At 42.3% G+C, this 14692-nt stretch overlaps 1 protein-coding gene across 2 annotated transcripts in view; it reads left to right on the top strand.

Moving 5' to 3' along the window:
* Positions 1 to 13309, top strand: part of LOC139422853 (ankycorbin-like) — an 82900-nt gene extending 69591 nt beyond the window's left edge. The window contains exons 8-18 of one of the 2 annotated variants that reach the window (XM_071174270.1): positions 3368 to 3474; positions 3690 to 3877; positions 4278 to 4306; positions 4797 to 4883; positions 5310 to 5399; positions 5671 to 5820; positions 6167 to 6268; positions 6467 to 7999; positions 8617 to 8778; positions 9851 to 9916; positions 10016 to 13309. In XM_071174270.1, the coding sequence (XP_071030371.1) occupies positions 3368 to 3474; positions 3690 to 3877; positions 4278 to 4306; positions 4797 to 4883; positions 5310 to 5399; positions 5671 to 5820; positions 6167 to 6268; positions 6467 to 7999; positions 8617 to 8778; positions 9851 to 9916; positions 10016 to 10102 (2601 nt within the window). In that variant the 3' untranslated portion in view covers positions 10103 to 13309. The remainder of the gene's footprint in view (positions 1 to 3367; positions 3475 to 3689; positions 3878 to 4277; positions 4307 to 4796; positions 4884 to 5309; positions 5400 to 5670; positions 5821 to 6166; positions 6269 to 6466; positions 8000 to 8616; positions 8779 to 9850; positions 9917 to 10015) is intronic. The other variant, XM_071174269.1, reaches the window with a different exon arrangement.
* Positions 13310 to 14692: the final 1383 nt, after the last annotated feature.

Below are 14692 nucleotides of genomic sequence, written 5' to 3'. Positions count from 1 at the left end.
GTCAGGCCAGACAGCCTTAGCCACAGCTCTCTGTGTCAGGCCAGACAGCCTTAGCCACAGCTCTCTGTGTCAGGCCAGACAGCCTTAGCCACAGCTCTCTGTGGTGCACTGTGCTGAGTGCTGAGATTACACATGGCTTAAATGTCAGATTGTTACATAGGCTTCCTGGGCCCTGGCAGACAGCCTCTGCTCCGCTGGCCTCAATCACAGATGCCATCCTGTGGCTTTATTTAGGCATTAGGATCAGACCACCTATTTCTCATCCCCCCCAGACTGCGAGAGTATGAAAACAGTCACTCTCTGCGGCTGCCAGAGCTTTGTTTTTTTGTCATATAAATCCTTAGAAACCCGCATAATAGCTGTGCCCTTTATGATATATGTTAGTAGTGTACCATTAAGCAAGCCTGACACATTTCCAGTGGACTCTGACATATTTCTTATCCCCATTTAGATTCCCCAGGAGTGTCAAATGTCATATTTGTCACACCTGCACACAATGGCTAGTAATGTTTCCTCTTTCCTACCAAGGTTGATTTTGTCCTCTCTCACCTACAGACATACAAACACTTATTAAAACTGTACAGTGTGGTCTGAAAAGATTCCCATGTTATTTACCAAAGGTCATTCCAGTGAATAAGAATAAGGTATGAGGTGGAAACTGTGTGGTCTGAACATAGTAAGCAACTTCTCCTTTTGATGACTGCTTATGTTGCGTCGATATGAGTCAGAAACTTTTATTCTAGTGTTCAAATTGACTACAAAGTGTACATAAGATAATTTTGGTCATAAATTCAGTATCGTCCAAAACTGAGATTTGCGAGATAATTAGTAAAAAAAAAAAAAAGTATGTCAGAATGAATGGTACTGTAGCAGTTTTCCTTCGGTTGGTTTTTATTTCAATCCTACCCAAATTCCCACAGATTGCAACACCCAACTAATCATCAGTTTGGAGCACAGCTGCACGCCACCCGATCACAGTGCCGATATCCCTAAGGGGATAGTTATGGACCATTAGTAAATTACACAATATGCATGGGACAACATTTTAAACTATCAATAGCTCCAAATTCCAATGACATAAAAACCACAAACAACTATAAATTGTAGGAATTCATATACAAATAAGACAACAAAAAGGTGTGCAATATGAAATAATTGTCCAATTTATATTGTATAATTTATAGTCATTCTCTAACTGACCCTACAGACAGGCTATCCAAAGTCAAACCAACTTTTGCCACGGTTGCACACTGAACGGCTGAACCTAATTGGCTAAAGAATTTGGCTAGCTTGCTAGCTAGTCTAGGCTACTTCCAGACAAGACCTGGTTAGACTGTTTCAAGTTATCTAGAAGGGTGAGTGACTGTAACTCTGTACGGTTTTGGCGAAGTGAAAGTACAAACGCTTCTCACTTTCAAACAAACACACAAGAAACCCACATCAAAGCATGCCTCCAAAACCCAAATCTCGTTCTCAGTCGCATTTTCTAAAGAGAAGAATTGAAACCGACGCTAAATCAGGAAGTTCAGCCCCCCTTTAAGCAGCTCTGAAGGTTCCATTTTATACACCAAGAATCATCGGAGGTCATTCTTGGTGTTTAAGAGCTGTCAGTGTTCTCACACCTGGCTGTCAGAAGGCTCACCACGTGGACATGGCTGGTTGTCAGCATATTTGACAAGTTATTATCTATGTATTTGTGAGTCTGCATCTTTCTCACTCATTATTCATAGTTCATTCAGGACTTTCCCTAGTCATGGCAGCATCCACATTCATGTAGGAGTGTTTAGAAACATATTCTATTCTTATTTACAATAAAAGAGAATCCAAAATGACACAATACATTATTTACCATTCATATCTATTGGGCACAAAATAGTCTGAAAAACAACCAAACAAACAGCAAATGCATCCAACAAGTTTGTAGAGTCACAAGCTTGATGTTGTCATTGTGTGCTAGGAATTTGGGACGAAATACTAAACTTTTGACTACTTCAATAGACATATAAGAGAATTTGTCCCAATACTTTTGGTCCCCTAAAATGGGGGGTCTATGTACCAAAGTGCTGTAATTTCTAAACGGTTCACCCGATATGGATGCAAATACCCTCAAATGAAAGCTGACCATCTGCATTTTAACTTCATAGTTCTTTTATCATTTCAAATCCAAAGTGCTGGAGTACAGAGCCAAAACAAAAGAAAATGTCACACTGTCTCTACTTTTGGAGCTCACTGTATCACCAGAGAAATAACTCAACCTACGGGTTGTGATGTGTGGTGTCTCTGGGGAAAGTACATTGGTGAAATTAGTTTTCCATTGGCTCCTGGTTTTAATCTATGGTCGAAGTTATGAAGTTAATTTGAAGTTGAGTATGAAGTCTAGCGTCGGCCATTAGTATTTCACGTTTATGGTTGTCCTTTTGTGTTATGTAATTTTGAAACCTTTTCCATCTACCAGTGAGACAGTAGATCCATATGATCCTGTTAAGTAACGAGTCAACGCCCAGTGCAGTGTGTAATGTTCCGTGAAGCGAAGACTGGGCCTGTAGATATTGCTTGACTCTGCTTTTGATGAGGTGTCAGTTTCCTGAACCTTGTTAATAAGCCAAGCCAAACTCTGGGAAAGAAAGGTAGAAATGAAAGGATAGACAGAGAAATAAAAAATAGAAAAATAAACACATGGCTGGCTGGCTGGCTGGCTGTGTTGTGTGCATTATTTGATAGTGAGGACTGTCTGTGCGTCAGAGGAGAAGGGGCGGATGTTTGTGGAGGTGTAATGAGGGGTTTGTGTATGTGGGTGTGTGTGGCTGCCTGGTAGAGAGATAGAGGGGGGTAGAGTAAAGTTTTTATTTCTCTCTTTTTCCCTCTCGCTGAGCTGTGGGGGAGAATGGCCAACTCAGTGTGCCAAAAGGATACAATAAAAGGACTTGGCTGCTTTGCTTTCATGTGTTTCAGTGGAGGTTGGAGCTATAAAGTCATTCTTCTACTTTAGCAGGATGCTGAAGGATGTAGCCCAGCCTGTTACTGCTCATAGTGTTGTCTTTGGAATTGCATTGTGGTCATGGACTACATGACTGAAACAGCTTGTTTCTAGTATGGTATGCTTTCATTGCAGCAGACCAAACAATGTACTATCTTCTAGTATACACCAGCTGAATGTACTGTAAAGCTTACATTCCAACCACTTCTTCCTCTTCTTCCTTTCACTTCCCGAGAAACAAGGTCATGGAGCCTTTTACAGTACATTATGTGAACTTCAGTATGTCAGTACAGTATGCAAACTTCTGTTCCGTGTTATTATGATCAAGGCATCTGTACACACTGTATGCAATATACTGGTAGTGAACTATGATGTGTGTGTGTCCTGCAGGATGGCCTCAGCCCCCTGCTGCTGTCCGCCAGACACGCCCATGCTGATGTTTGTAGCAGCCTCCTGGACTGGGGAGCTGACATCAACGCGTGTGATAAGAACGGCAGGTAGGGAAGGAGTAATTTGTCACATCTCACGTGCATTCTACTTCATAACTTAATTTAATCATTACAGGGTCGTCTTCAAGCACATTACATCATAATACCCTGATGGTGATGTTGTGGTTGATGGTGATGAGGATGATGATGATGATGATGAGGATGAAGAATATGTTAATGATGAGTATGATGATGATTATACTATTTCTGACTGTTTGATACAGGACAGCAGTGATGCTGGCCAGTGAGAGCAGCAGTATGTCTGTAGTAGAGGTTCTGGTCCAGAGAGGAGCTGTTCTTCAGGCTGTGGACTCTTTGGGTCATGACGTTCTGCACTACGCCAATCTGTCTGGCAGCAGTGAGATCAGGGCCGTCCTCACTGCCGAGTTGCACAGTGCACATTCAGACAGCGGTGAGATAGGAACTGTCTTTAGTACTGATCGAGCTTACTATGAGGCAATTAACCAGACACTCTAGCAGGACCTTCAGACTTAATTTCCCTTCAAATCCATTTGAGGTGACTGAAAGTTATGAAATTCAAGCTCTCGGATGCATGTAAATGGTTGTAACATGAAGCATTGTTCTATTGTTCACTCTGTAAAGTTATAACAAGAGAGATGCTTTGACTAGAAGAACTTCAGGCTTTTCTTTCCTTTCCTCCATAATCGACCCAGATACATCATTGACCTCCTTGTGGTCAAACTTTGAAATGCAACTTTTCAGTTGGCCTGTCATGCAGAATTTATCCAACACTGCCATCTTCAGGCTGTGTCTTGAATGTTGTTCTTCCCCTCTCTCCTCCCTATACACAGACACCCCAAAGTCCCCCAAATCTCCTCAGGTAAGTTAGGTCAGCATGTGCAATCGTTCTATCTTCTTCCAAGCTTCACAACTGCATCCAGTTTTTCCTAATCATTGAACCTACACACATTTAACTTGATATCAACGTGATAAATTACACCTATTAGTCTAATCAGAACGAATCGTACACATTACACAGTCAAACCAACCTCTTTCCACTGTAGTGTCATCATTGACAACCTTATCTTGAATGAGAGGATAGCTTTGTTTAAACCTTATGTTTCTTTTACGTAATGACTCAATTTGAAATGCACCTCAAGCAGCATGTATGAGCACGAATATAACCCCTTAGCTAAACAGATACATCTCCAGGGCCTTGTTACTCCTCGATAAATACCTTCTCTTTGATCACAAATTCTCCAAATGTTTGATGATTCTTCTCTTTCCCTAACTAACCTAACTAAAAACTGCTGGATCGTTCTTCTGTTTTTGTTCTTCTCTTTATTCCCACTCCTTCACTCACACCTCAGCATGATCAAGTGGCTAGGTTAGGTGGCGATCGAAGCACAACTCCCAAAAAACGAAAAGCACCTCCACCTCCCATTAGCCCTGTGCAGGTAAAGGCATGTCTCTGTCTGTCTGTCATCATGTTGGTCGGTCAGTCTGTCTGTCTGTCTGTTGGTCTGCCTGTCTGTTTTTGGTCTGTCTGTCTCCCTTCTGTCTGGTGTCTTCCTTTTTGGGTCCCTTTTGAATGGTCCTCAGCCCTGCTTGTGTCAGGTACCATTTTACTCTTAATGAAGTTCTTAAATGTTATAATATGTGTTTACGTTGTCAGGTTCTGTTTGAATTCCCGTGTTTGTTTTTTTCGGAGCCTCACCCTGAGGCTACTTTTATTCAAGGACTCTTGAATTCAGTGCTGCATTAGTGTTGTTTTTCTGTCTGTGTGAGTGTATTTGTATGTATAGATAGTAATTACTGTGTCTATGGTGCAGAATGCAGGAGTAAACAATAAGAAATGTAATTCATGTTTCCAAACTTTCTAGATGTCTAGTCCCAACTCTCCCGCGTACATGACCCCAAATGAAACTCCAGTCTCCAGTAAAAGTTGTGGATTTGAAACATTTAATTATAAGGTACATGCACTTACAATCAAGAACATTTCTTATCAGTCATTAGGCCTCTCATTTGGTTGTTTTCCATCATGTTTTATTTTCTGTGTCACCAACTTTTGTTTATGTTGGTTTTGCTCTCTCTCTCGCTCGCTCTCTGCATATCTTTCTCGCTCGCTCTCCCTCCCTCCCTGAATAACTTTCTCGCTCGCTCTCCCTCCCTCCCTGCATAACTTTCTTTCTCGCTCTCTATCTCCCTCTTCCCCTCTTTCTCTCTCCTATCTCTTTCTGTCAGGAAGGGGAGTTGCACGGCGTGTCTCAGAGGGAGGAGGTGGAGAAGCTACATGAGGAGAAGTGCATGCTGCTGGAGACCATTGAGAATCTGAAGCAGATTGTGGACCAGACTGTGACTATAAGCCAGACGGAGCCGGGGCAGGAGCCCAAGGCGAGTTACATCTACAGCGCAGGCCTTTAATATCACTGGCCTGCGCTGCTTTGATCCCAGTCCACTAGCTTTCTCGGTCCCATTTCTCTCTCTCTGGAATCCATTTACACAGCACAGCAGCTCAAAAACCCACACTGTAATCTAGTCAGTTATAGTACAAGTTAACCACCCGCTGCACTACTTTACTTAACAGAGTCTGAAATGTTGACTAATATTACTACATGTACCTCAGATATTACTAATGGAAGTGTGATGTAAGTTTCATGAGATGTCCCAAACTCCTTACATAATATTCCCTGGTGGTCCAAACCATTGTATGTTAACTGTATAATTTATGTTGATACAGGCAGAGGACTGTGGGAAGGCAGACTCAGCTCTGGTAGTGGCCCTACATGCCAAGATTACAGCTCTGTCTCTGGAGAACCAGCAGTTAGCCCAAATACTCAAGGTAAGCTAGATACTCAATATAACTTGTCATTCCAGGGACGAAGATATCCCAATATGGTGATATCCCTGTGTGGTGTTTACTGTAATTACACCTTCTACCTAAGAAAGATCCACTTAATAAGATCCTAAATAATCAACTAAATCTCGTTTACTTATCTTTCCCCATCTCATATTTCCTTCTATCTACATCTCTCTGTAGAAGCGTCCGTCTCCCCAGGGAGGTGAGGTTAGCCAAGAGGACTCGTCCCGCCCCAAAAGTATGAACTCTAATGCCTCCTACCACATCACCCACAAGTCCCCCAGCGAGTCCCTGCTCCAGCCCCAGGGGACGGAGGAGGAGGACATGTCTGAGGGGTCTGCCCTGGAGCTCAGTAGCTCCTCCGTGAGACAAGAGGAGGAAGAGAGTGGGGAGCGAGGGAAGGAGGGAGGCGAGGAGGAGATCCGACTGCTGAGGGAGACCCTAGGGAGAGTCCACTCCAAACTGCAGGAGACGCAGAAGGAGAACTGCACGCTCCGTGCCAGGCTCAAACTTGAGCAGGGGGAGGTGATCGGGAGGGAGGGGGAGGTGCTGCTGGATAGTCTATCAGAGCTCCAGGCCAAGCTGACAGAGACACAGGAGAAACACCAGCAGGCCAGAGAGGAGGTGCTGGCCCTCATGGCACATATTGAAAGAGGAGATGGTGGAGGAAGTGAAACGACAGAGCAAGAGCTCCAGAGACTGAGAAGCTCTCTGGAGCAGGAAGTGAAAGAGCTGAGGTCCCAGCTGGCCCAGTCAGAGCAGCAGAGGAAGAGTGATGTAGGCCGGATCAGAGAGCAGGAGGCCAGGCTGAAGGCAGCAGACGACAGCGGTGATCGGGAGAAGAGCCTGCTGGTGGACCGGTACCAGGAGGCGCAGGAGGAGATCAGGATGCTGCAGGAGGCTCTGAGGGGGACGGTCCCCGTGGAGGCTGCAGCTAAAGACTTTGAGGAGATGAAAGGCGAGCTGGGGAGCGTGATCGATGGGCTGCAGCGCCGCCTGCTGGAACTATCCAAGTCCTACAGTGAGGCCAAGAGTGAACTGAGCTCCACCAGGAACCATCTGGAGGAGATCCGGGCTGTCAAGTCTAAGCCTGGCAGCCCTGTAGCCTCCCCAGACAAGGAGCAGGCCATGCTGAGAAGCAGAGTAGAGGAGCTGCAGGCATCGCTAGCCGACACACAGAGCAAGTACTCAGCCTCTCTGGAGGAGATTGCCCTCCTGAAGCAGGAGGCTGAGGCTCAGGAGTCAGTGGCGTTATCTGACCACACCCAGATGGTGTCCTCTCTAGGCAGCGCCATCAAGGACTTGGAGGCCCAGGCAGATGCTCTAAGACAACAGCTGTCCCAGAGGACCTTGCAGGTGGACACCCTACAGAACAGACTGACCATGGAGAAGGACCACACACCGGAGGACTCTATATCACGGCTGGAGCACGAGCAGATGAGAGAGGGCCTGGAGAAGGAGGAGGGCAACCTGACGCAGCTCCTCCAGGGGGCCCTGAGGAAGCAGGATGAGATGGCTCTGGAGGCGGCTGCAGCGTGGCAAGAACTGAGGGAGGGGAGGAGTGAGAGGGAGGCCCTGCAGGAGCTGGCCATCAGCAGGGAGAAGGAGAACCACACTCTGAGCACCAAGCTCAGAGAAGCCCAGGATGCAATTGTTCAGCTGAAGAAACTGGTGGAGGAACATGTCAGCTCAGAGAGAGAGAAGAATAAGAAGGTTTGTTATTTACTGCTTTCTGTTGGTAGAGTGCTTTATACAATGTTCAATGGTAATGAATAGCTAGCAAATTCCCTGGTTTGGCAAAGGAAACACTTAAAGGCCCAGTGCAGTCAAACACGTGAATTTCCTGTGTTGTGTGTATATATATTTCCACACTATGATTGGAATAATACTTTGAAATTCTTAAAATGATGATTATGCCCTTTTAGTGCAAGAGCTGTTTGAAAAGACCGCCTGAAATTTCAGTCCATGTTTGTGGGATGGAGTTTTGGCCTGCCTGGTGACATCACTAGGTGTTAAATTAGTTAATAGACCAATAATAGACCGTTTTCAATTTTCCCGTCCCCACTCAGACAATTCTTGCTTGAGAAATTGCTCTTTGCTAATAAATACATTTTAATTGAGAGCAATCAGGTACTTTAACAGTAAGGTACTTAATTGCTACTCAGAAATGATTTCATATTGAGATAGAGAACCTCTGCATTGGACCTTTAAAGAGTTTAGAGAGGTATCCCTCTATTTTGCTTTCTTATGACATTTTGTTTCGTCTTTGGTTATGATAGAAAAGCAGTTTTGTCAAAGCACTTTTATTGATCCCCATGTTTGTGTCTCAGATTGATGACCTGTCGAGAGAGGTGGGGAAGTTAAAGGATGCCTTAAACAGCCTATCCCAGCTGTCTTACAGTGCAGGCTCAGCCAAGAGACAGCAGACCCTGCAGCAGCAGCAGCTGGACAACCTACAGCAGCAAGTCAAGCAGCTGCAGTACCAGCTAGGGGTAAGTCATACTCATTCAAACTATATATAATATGGCTTATTCAACCAACAATCAGTGTACTGCATTCAACCTCACTCAGATAGCATCAGAGACAGAAGACAGGATATACCATTTTACACAAATTCCTAAGACTAAATACTTTCCTGGAACATCTGTCAGACAGTTGGAAGCTAACAGTTGGGTGAGTTACTGTGAATCTCTGTACTGTCATGATTAGCCAATACCTTTAGTTTTTTAGAGCCAAGACATCTAATGGCCGGATACAGGGCAGCCTCCTCTGGTCCAAGACATAACGAGTCACAGGCATGTGTGGACTAGGCGGCCAAACTGGATCATACTCCCACTGGCCAAAAACTGGTTGAATCAACGTTGTTTCCACGTCATTTCAACAAAAACATATGTCATGACATTGAATCAACGGGGAAAACTGATTGGATTTCCAAAAAGTCATCAACATAAGGGAATTTCATCTTTTAACCTAAATCCAATTACATGGTGACATGTTTTGTTGATTTCACATTGAATTTACATTAGTTGACAACTCAACTAAATGTACATTTAAAATAGATGTTGAACTGATGTCTGTGCCCAGCGGGCTGTATCTCCCCATCTGTGGCTGCTTCTCACAGGCTGCAGTACACACGGCTTCTTAGTTATTGACCACCCTGTTTCTTTGGAAGTACTTAGATAGCTATGACTAAAGACAATATAGATGCTGATCTAGAAAGTCTACTGAAGATTATGCATTTTTTTTATGTCACTGCTGGGGGTTTGCCTGAATATGCAGTCTTCATTTTTGATGGTTATCTTTCATAATTCTGAGCAATTTCAGCATGGTTTTATAGCTGATGGATATTTCACTAGCTAATTGGGTGGCAGGTAGCCTAGTGGTTAGGAGAGTTGGGCTAGTAATCTAAAGGTCGCTCGTTTGAGTCGGCTAGGCGATAAATCTGCCAATGTGCCCTTGAGCAAGACACCTAACCCTAATCGCTCCTGTAAGGCACTCTGGATAAGAGCGTCTGCTATGTGTAAAAATAACACACTAACCTGCTTCTGCATCTCTTTACTATAGGAGTCAAAGAGGCAGCACCATGAGATAGTGTCCGTCTACAGGATGCATCTCCTATACGCCGTCCAGGTATGTTCTTATGCATACTGTGTACTCTGTATATGATCTCATATTAAACGTTGCAGGTGTGGTTTTAATGTTATGTCACCATTACTTTATTCCTTACAGGGTCAGATGGATGAGGATGTTCAGAAAGCCTTGAAGCAGATTCTGATGATGTGCAAGATGCCAACAGAAGCCAAATTAAGTGTCTGAAATGGAACATGCTGGAGAGGAGGCGCAAGGAGACGCATGGAAACTATATCCTTGGTCTCATAACCTATCTGATCTATCACACTACAGTGCACGTGTGCCCATCAAAAGCAAAAATAATGATAAAAATAAAATACATTCTTCATCTGTCTACAAATGTTGTCAGCAGGGAGCTATGAAGACAAAGGTAGGATGGCAGTCAATAGATTTGACTGCCATCCTACCTTTGAACTAGCAGTGTTTGTTTTGTAATGTTTTTTAGTTTTCTAGTCTGGCTAACACCTAACGTGAAGTCCTCCTGACTTCACAGTGTGAAAAGGCTATTTTGATGTTGTCGGCACGACCACTCACAGCCCCTGAGCGCCGTCCCTTCCAATACAACTGTTGGATTTTCAAATCCAAACAACGTGAGGTCTCAACCCCCCAGGAAAGAAGCCATTTTTGAGGGAACCAATCAAAGCTCAACCTATTTCAGCGCAAATACTGCATTTACGAACAGACTCCTCTCCAGACCATTGTGTCACAGCTCTCTTTCGGCTGTGTACCATGTGAGTCGCGTCAGCCAGGCTAATGGTGTTCATGATATAATCAAAATAATTTTTTAGATCTCTGCATGCAACTTCCAAAATCAACCAAAGAAGAACACTGCTAAACGCTTTAGTGACACTTCAAATTATAAAAGTAATATTTTCAAATATATGCAAGATTTTTCAAGATACATTTATAAATTAAAACAAAGTTTGGCGGTTGTATTTTTTAACAACCCTATTTGGTGGTTTTTGTATGAATTCAATATTGTGTGTGATAACCTAGGCACTTTTTAGTGTCTGCAATCTGTGAATGCCAATTTTACCCAATTGTGGGTTTTTGTCCTCATTTACACCATATTCCCTTGGGAGTCTTTTTAACTCAATGACTTTATGAACCGAATTGACTTTTAGAATAATGAAAGCCACCTTTCGTTGCTTCAACAATTATACTCATTGAGCAATAATCCAGTACTTGAAGGGTGATGTGGTATCAGAGCTCTGGGTAGTCTCTCTGAGGACAGAACATACCCATGTGACTAATGCACTTTCCTCATGCTGTCCTCCTGTTCAAACTCTATAGTCTGCAAGAATATATGGTCTCTGCAGATTACCTGTTACACCTTTGTTTTGTGCCAGCTCTTTTTGTGTTGAAGCCTGACAGATTTGTCTTGATTCTTGAAGGGTTTAAAAGTTATATTGCAGTGTTCTTCTTCCGTGCTTTTGTAATATCATTATAGTTTAAGCTGTATAAGGTATTGTTTCTTGATTTTTGGGGGGATGAAACATCCAACCATTTCAGTGTTGGTATGGCAGCATGTGAGGCTCTTGGGATGTTGAGCAAGTTGCTCAGCCTCATTCAATCCACTTCATCCACCTACTTACTATACCTGAGCAGTACAGTATGTATTGTATTGCATTGTGGAAATTCATTACGCATAAGTAAGAACTCTAATCTCTCGATGACAGATGCTCGTAACATACAGTAAGTAAATGGTAGTAGCATCTGTCCACAGACTGTGGGATCTGACGACTAACGAGAAACTTTGTACCGGTATGCAGATTTTATGTCACTGATCATTTGGACAAATCACGATTTCGCAGGTGCCCACATCTTTAAAATTTCAGAAGGGGAGGGGATATTTGACCCCTAGACTTGCCCGAAACTGGCTGAGAGTTTATGTATAGAGGGGCGAAGACTTCGCTAGCCTCGTTAGTACCTTTTCTAACACATCTCCCCCAAAAATTTAAACAAGCATCTGATACAATCACTCAAGATTGTATTACAGTGTGTCCTAGATAAGTATGGCTCCAATGTGTCTGTGGTGCTGTTTGTTGTACTGTATTACGTTTAAATCAAGTGCTGTATGATCTCATTGTAGCCTGATAAGTGTAACAACTGCACTATTTCAGCCCTTCACTTCCACTGTTGTCCTCTACGAATCATGTCTTTTCAACAGCCTAGGAAATCTGAACTCTTTTCAGTACAAGCAACTTTACGGTTGTACAACTGCAATGTTACAAGGAACAATGCAGCAGATGCATCCAATGATAAATAACTGAGTGGGTTGAACACACAGGATTGTCACAATTACATGGAATGTGACATATCTTACACATAGTGTACTCCCATAGAATGATTACTGTGGTTGATGTACAATTACATCAGAGCTGTGATATGCAGGATAGCTCCAGATATGGATGACATACTGTACATAACCCAAACCCACCAAAGTGCTGTACTTGATGTTCTTATCATACATTTCTGCACTTAAGGCTCCTCTGATGCTGCACTGTAAACATGTTTTTTTTTTTTTTTTACCTGGCAGTAAGTTACTGTAAAAATAAAAGTACAATATGTTACCATAAATTCCAAATAAACTTTGGTTTAACAGTACATACTGTACCTTTTTAGTTTTACAGTAACATACAGCTGTCAGTAAGTTACTGTAAAAACAACAGGATTTTTTTTTTTTTTTTTTACAGCTTTTGTTTACTCATGCAGCCCAATTCTGTTATTTTCTCCAATGGAGAAAAAAAGAAAGACCAATTAGTGGCAAAATATCAGTATTGAGATGCCTGTGTAAACGCAGCCTAAATGATTTAGGATTATGCACTACATCTTCATACTACTCATTGGAATACATTTCGAAATGATTACCTTTACAATATCTATGAGTACTTGATCTTTCAGACTAAGTACACGGTACAGACAGGAGTGAAGTTTCCCTTTTATCGCAGGTCACTAAGGCTGTGTTTAGACAGGCAGCCCAATTCTGATATTTTTTCCACTAATTGGTCTTTGGACCAATGACATCAGATCTTTTCACGTCAAACTATTTTCAGCGCTGATCTGATTGGTCCGTAGACCAATTAGTGAAAACAATATCAGAATTGGGATGCCTATGTAAACGCAGCCTAAGAGTTTCTCAAATAACTCTTGTTAATAAGGTAAAAAGAAGACTCCTCCCTCAATGACAGAGAAGTTAATAAGCGTTGCCTGAATGTTTTACATTTAGAAAGGGATAAGGAAGGATACAGGTCCTTTGTGCTTCCTGTTTTCCAACTTGTTTTTGTAATTCAAACAGATTTTTGTGTTTGTTTGCCAATTGCTTTTCACCCACTTCAATAAATTGTGAATGCCTCGCCTGTTCCCTTATCCATAAATATGGCATTGAATGGCTGTAGTGATTACTTTTCATTTCAACCCACCAGAGAGCACAAGGGCCCTTGATCAATTGATCAATAATCAATTATGATGACAGAGGGGCTTCTGCCAAACAATAAAGAATGTCTAGGCTCTGATTTCAACACACGCACACACACACATACACACACCACTTTTGGTGATGTAAAGCTGGTGGAAATAATTTGTTCTCTGCAAAACTAGCTTGTTATTTATAGAAGTTGTAGAGCATTAGATGGATGTTGATATGGGTAGCTGCTTAGGTTACCCCAGGCATGGATAGTTGTGTTAGATAATGGCTATTAGATAATACTTTATCTCTACTAGCCTGACAGTAGACTGCATTTACAGCCCTGATGCCATCCTCCTTTTGTATAAAAGTCTGGGCTGTCACAATGCTCCATCTCAGGCATTATTCACGTCTGTTCCTCTCAGGCCTAGATTCAATCAGTACCGCGGAAGATCTGCGCTATAGCGCAATTTTAATTTATAGGCATTGTTCCCGTATTCGCTGAGACCGCATTCACGGTAAACTCTGCATATGTCCACTCAATCAGAAATGACCTTACAATTGCGGTATAACACAGATCTTTCGTACAACGGGTTGAGTATAGCTCTGTGTCCAACACTCTTATTAGTATGTAAACCCACCCTGGAGGTTCCGATCAAACCCTTCTGACAGTGGGAAAATCTCAAAGTATTCTATCTAGTTAATACTTTTCTCCATATTGTGTTGCTTTAGCTATTTCTTTATTATAATTCAAAATCAAGCTTTATTTATACAGCACATTTCAGACATGGAATGCAAAAAAATCTGAAATATTTACTACACAACAAATAGAGGATAAAAAACAAAAGAATAACAATAAAAACTGCACGACTATAAAGCACCCTAAGGAAAGGCAAAGCTAAAAAGGTGTGTTTTAAGATATCTTTTAAATATGTCCACATTTTCAGGTCCTCTGGCAGGCTATTCCAGAGCCGTGGGGCGTAGTAACTAAAGGCTGCCTCTCCATGCCTCTTGGTCCTAGGCTTTGGAATAGTTAAAAGGCCTGTGTCAGAGGACCTGAGGGACCTACTGGGTACATAACTTAAAAGCATGTCTGACATGTATTGGAGTGCACAATCGTGGATTGATTTAAAAACCAATAGAATAATCAATTCTAAAACTCACAGGCAGCCAATGCAGAGACCCTAAAATCAAATAAAATGTTATTTGTCACATGCTCCGAATACAACCTTACCGTAAAATGCTGACTTACAAGCCCTTAACCAACAATGCAGTTCAAAAAATTGTTATGAAAATATTTACTAAATAAACTAAAGATATAAAATAAAAAGTAACACAATAAAATGACAATAACGAGGCTATATACAGGG

This window comes from Oncorhynchus clarkii, chromosome 12 (genome assembly GCF_045791955.1).
Source record: "Oncorhynchus clarkii lewisi isolate Uvic-CL-2024 chromosome 12, UVic_Ocla_1.0, whole genome shotgun sequence".
In the NCBI taxonomy this organism is placed as follows: domain Eukaryota; kingdom Metazoa; phylum Chordata; class Actinopteri; order Salmoniformes; family Salmonidae; genus Oncorhynchus; species Oncorhynchus clarkii.
The sequence above is the reverse complement of the archived record's forward strand: the minus strand, read 5'-3'. Positions and strand labels throughout refer to the sequence as shown.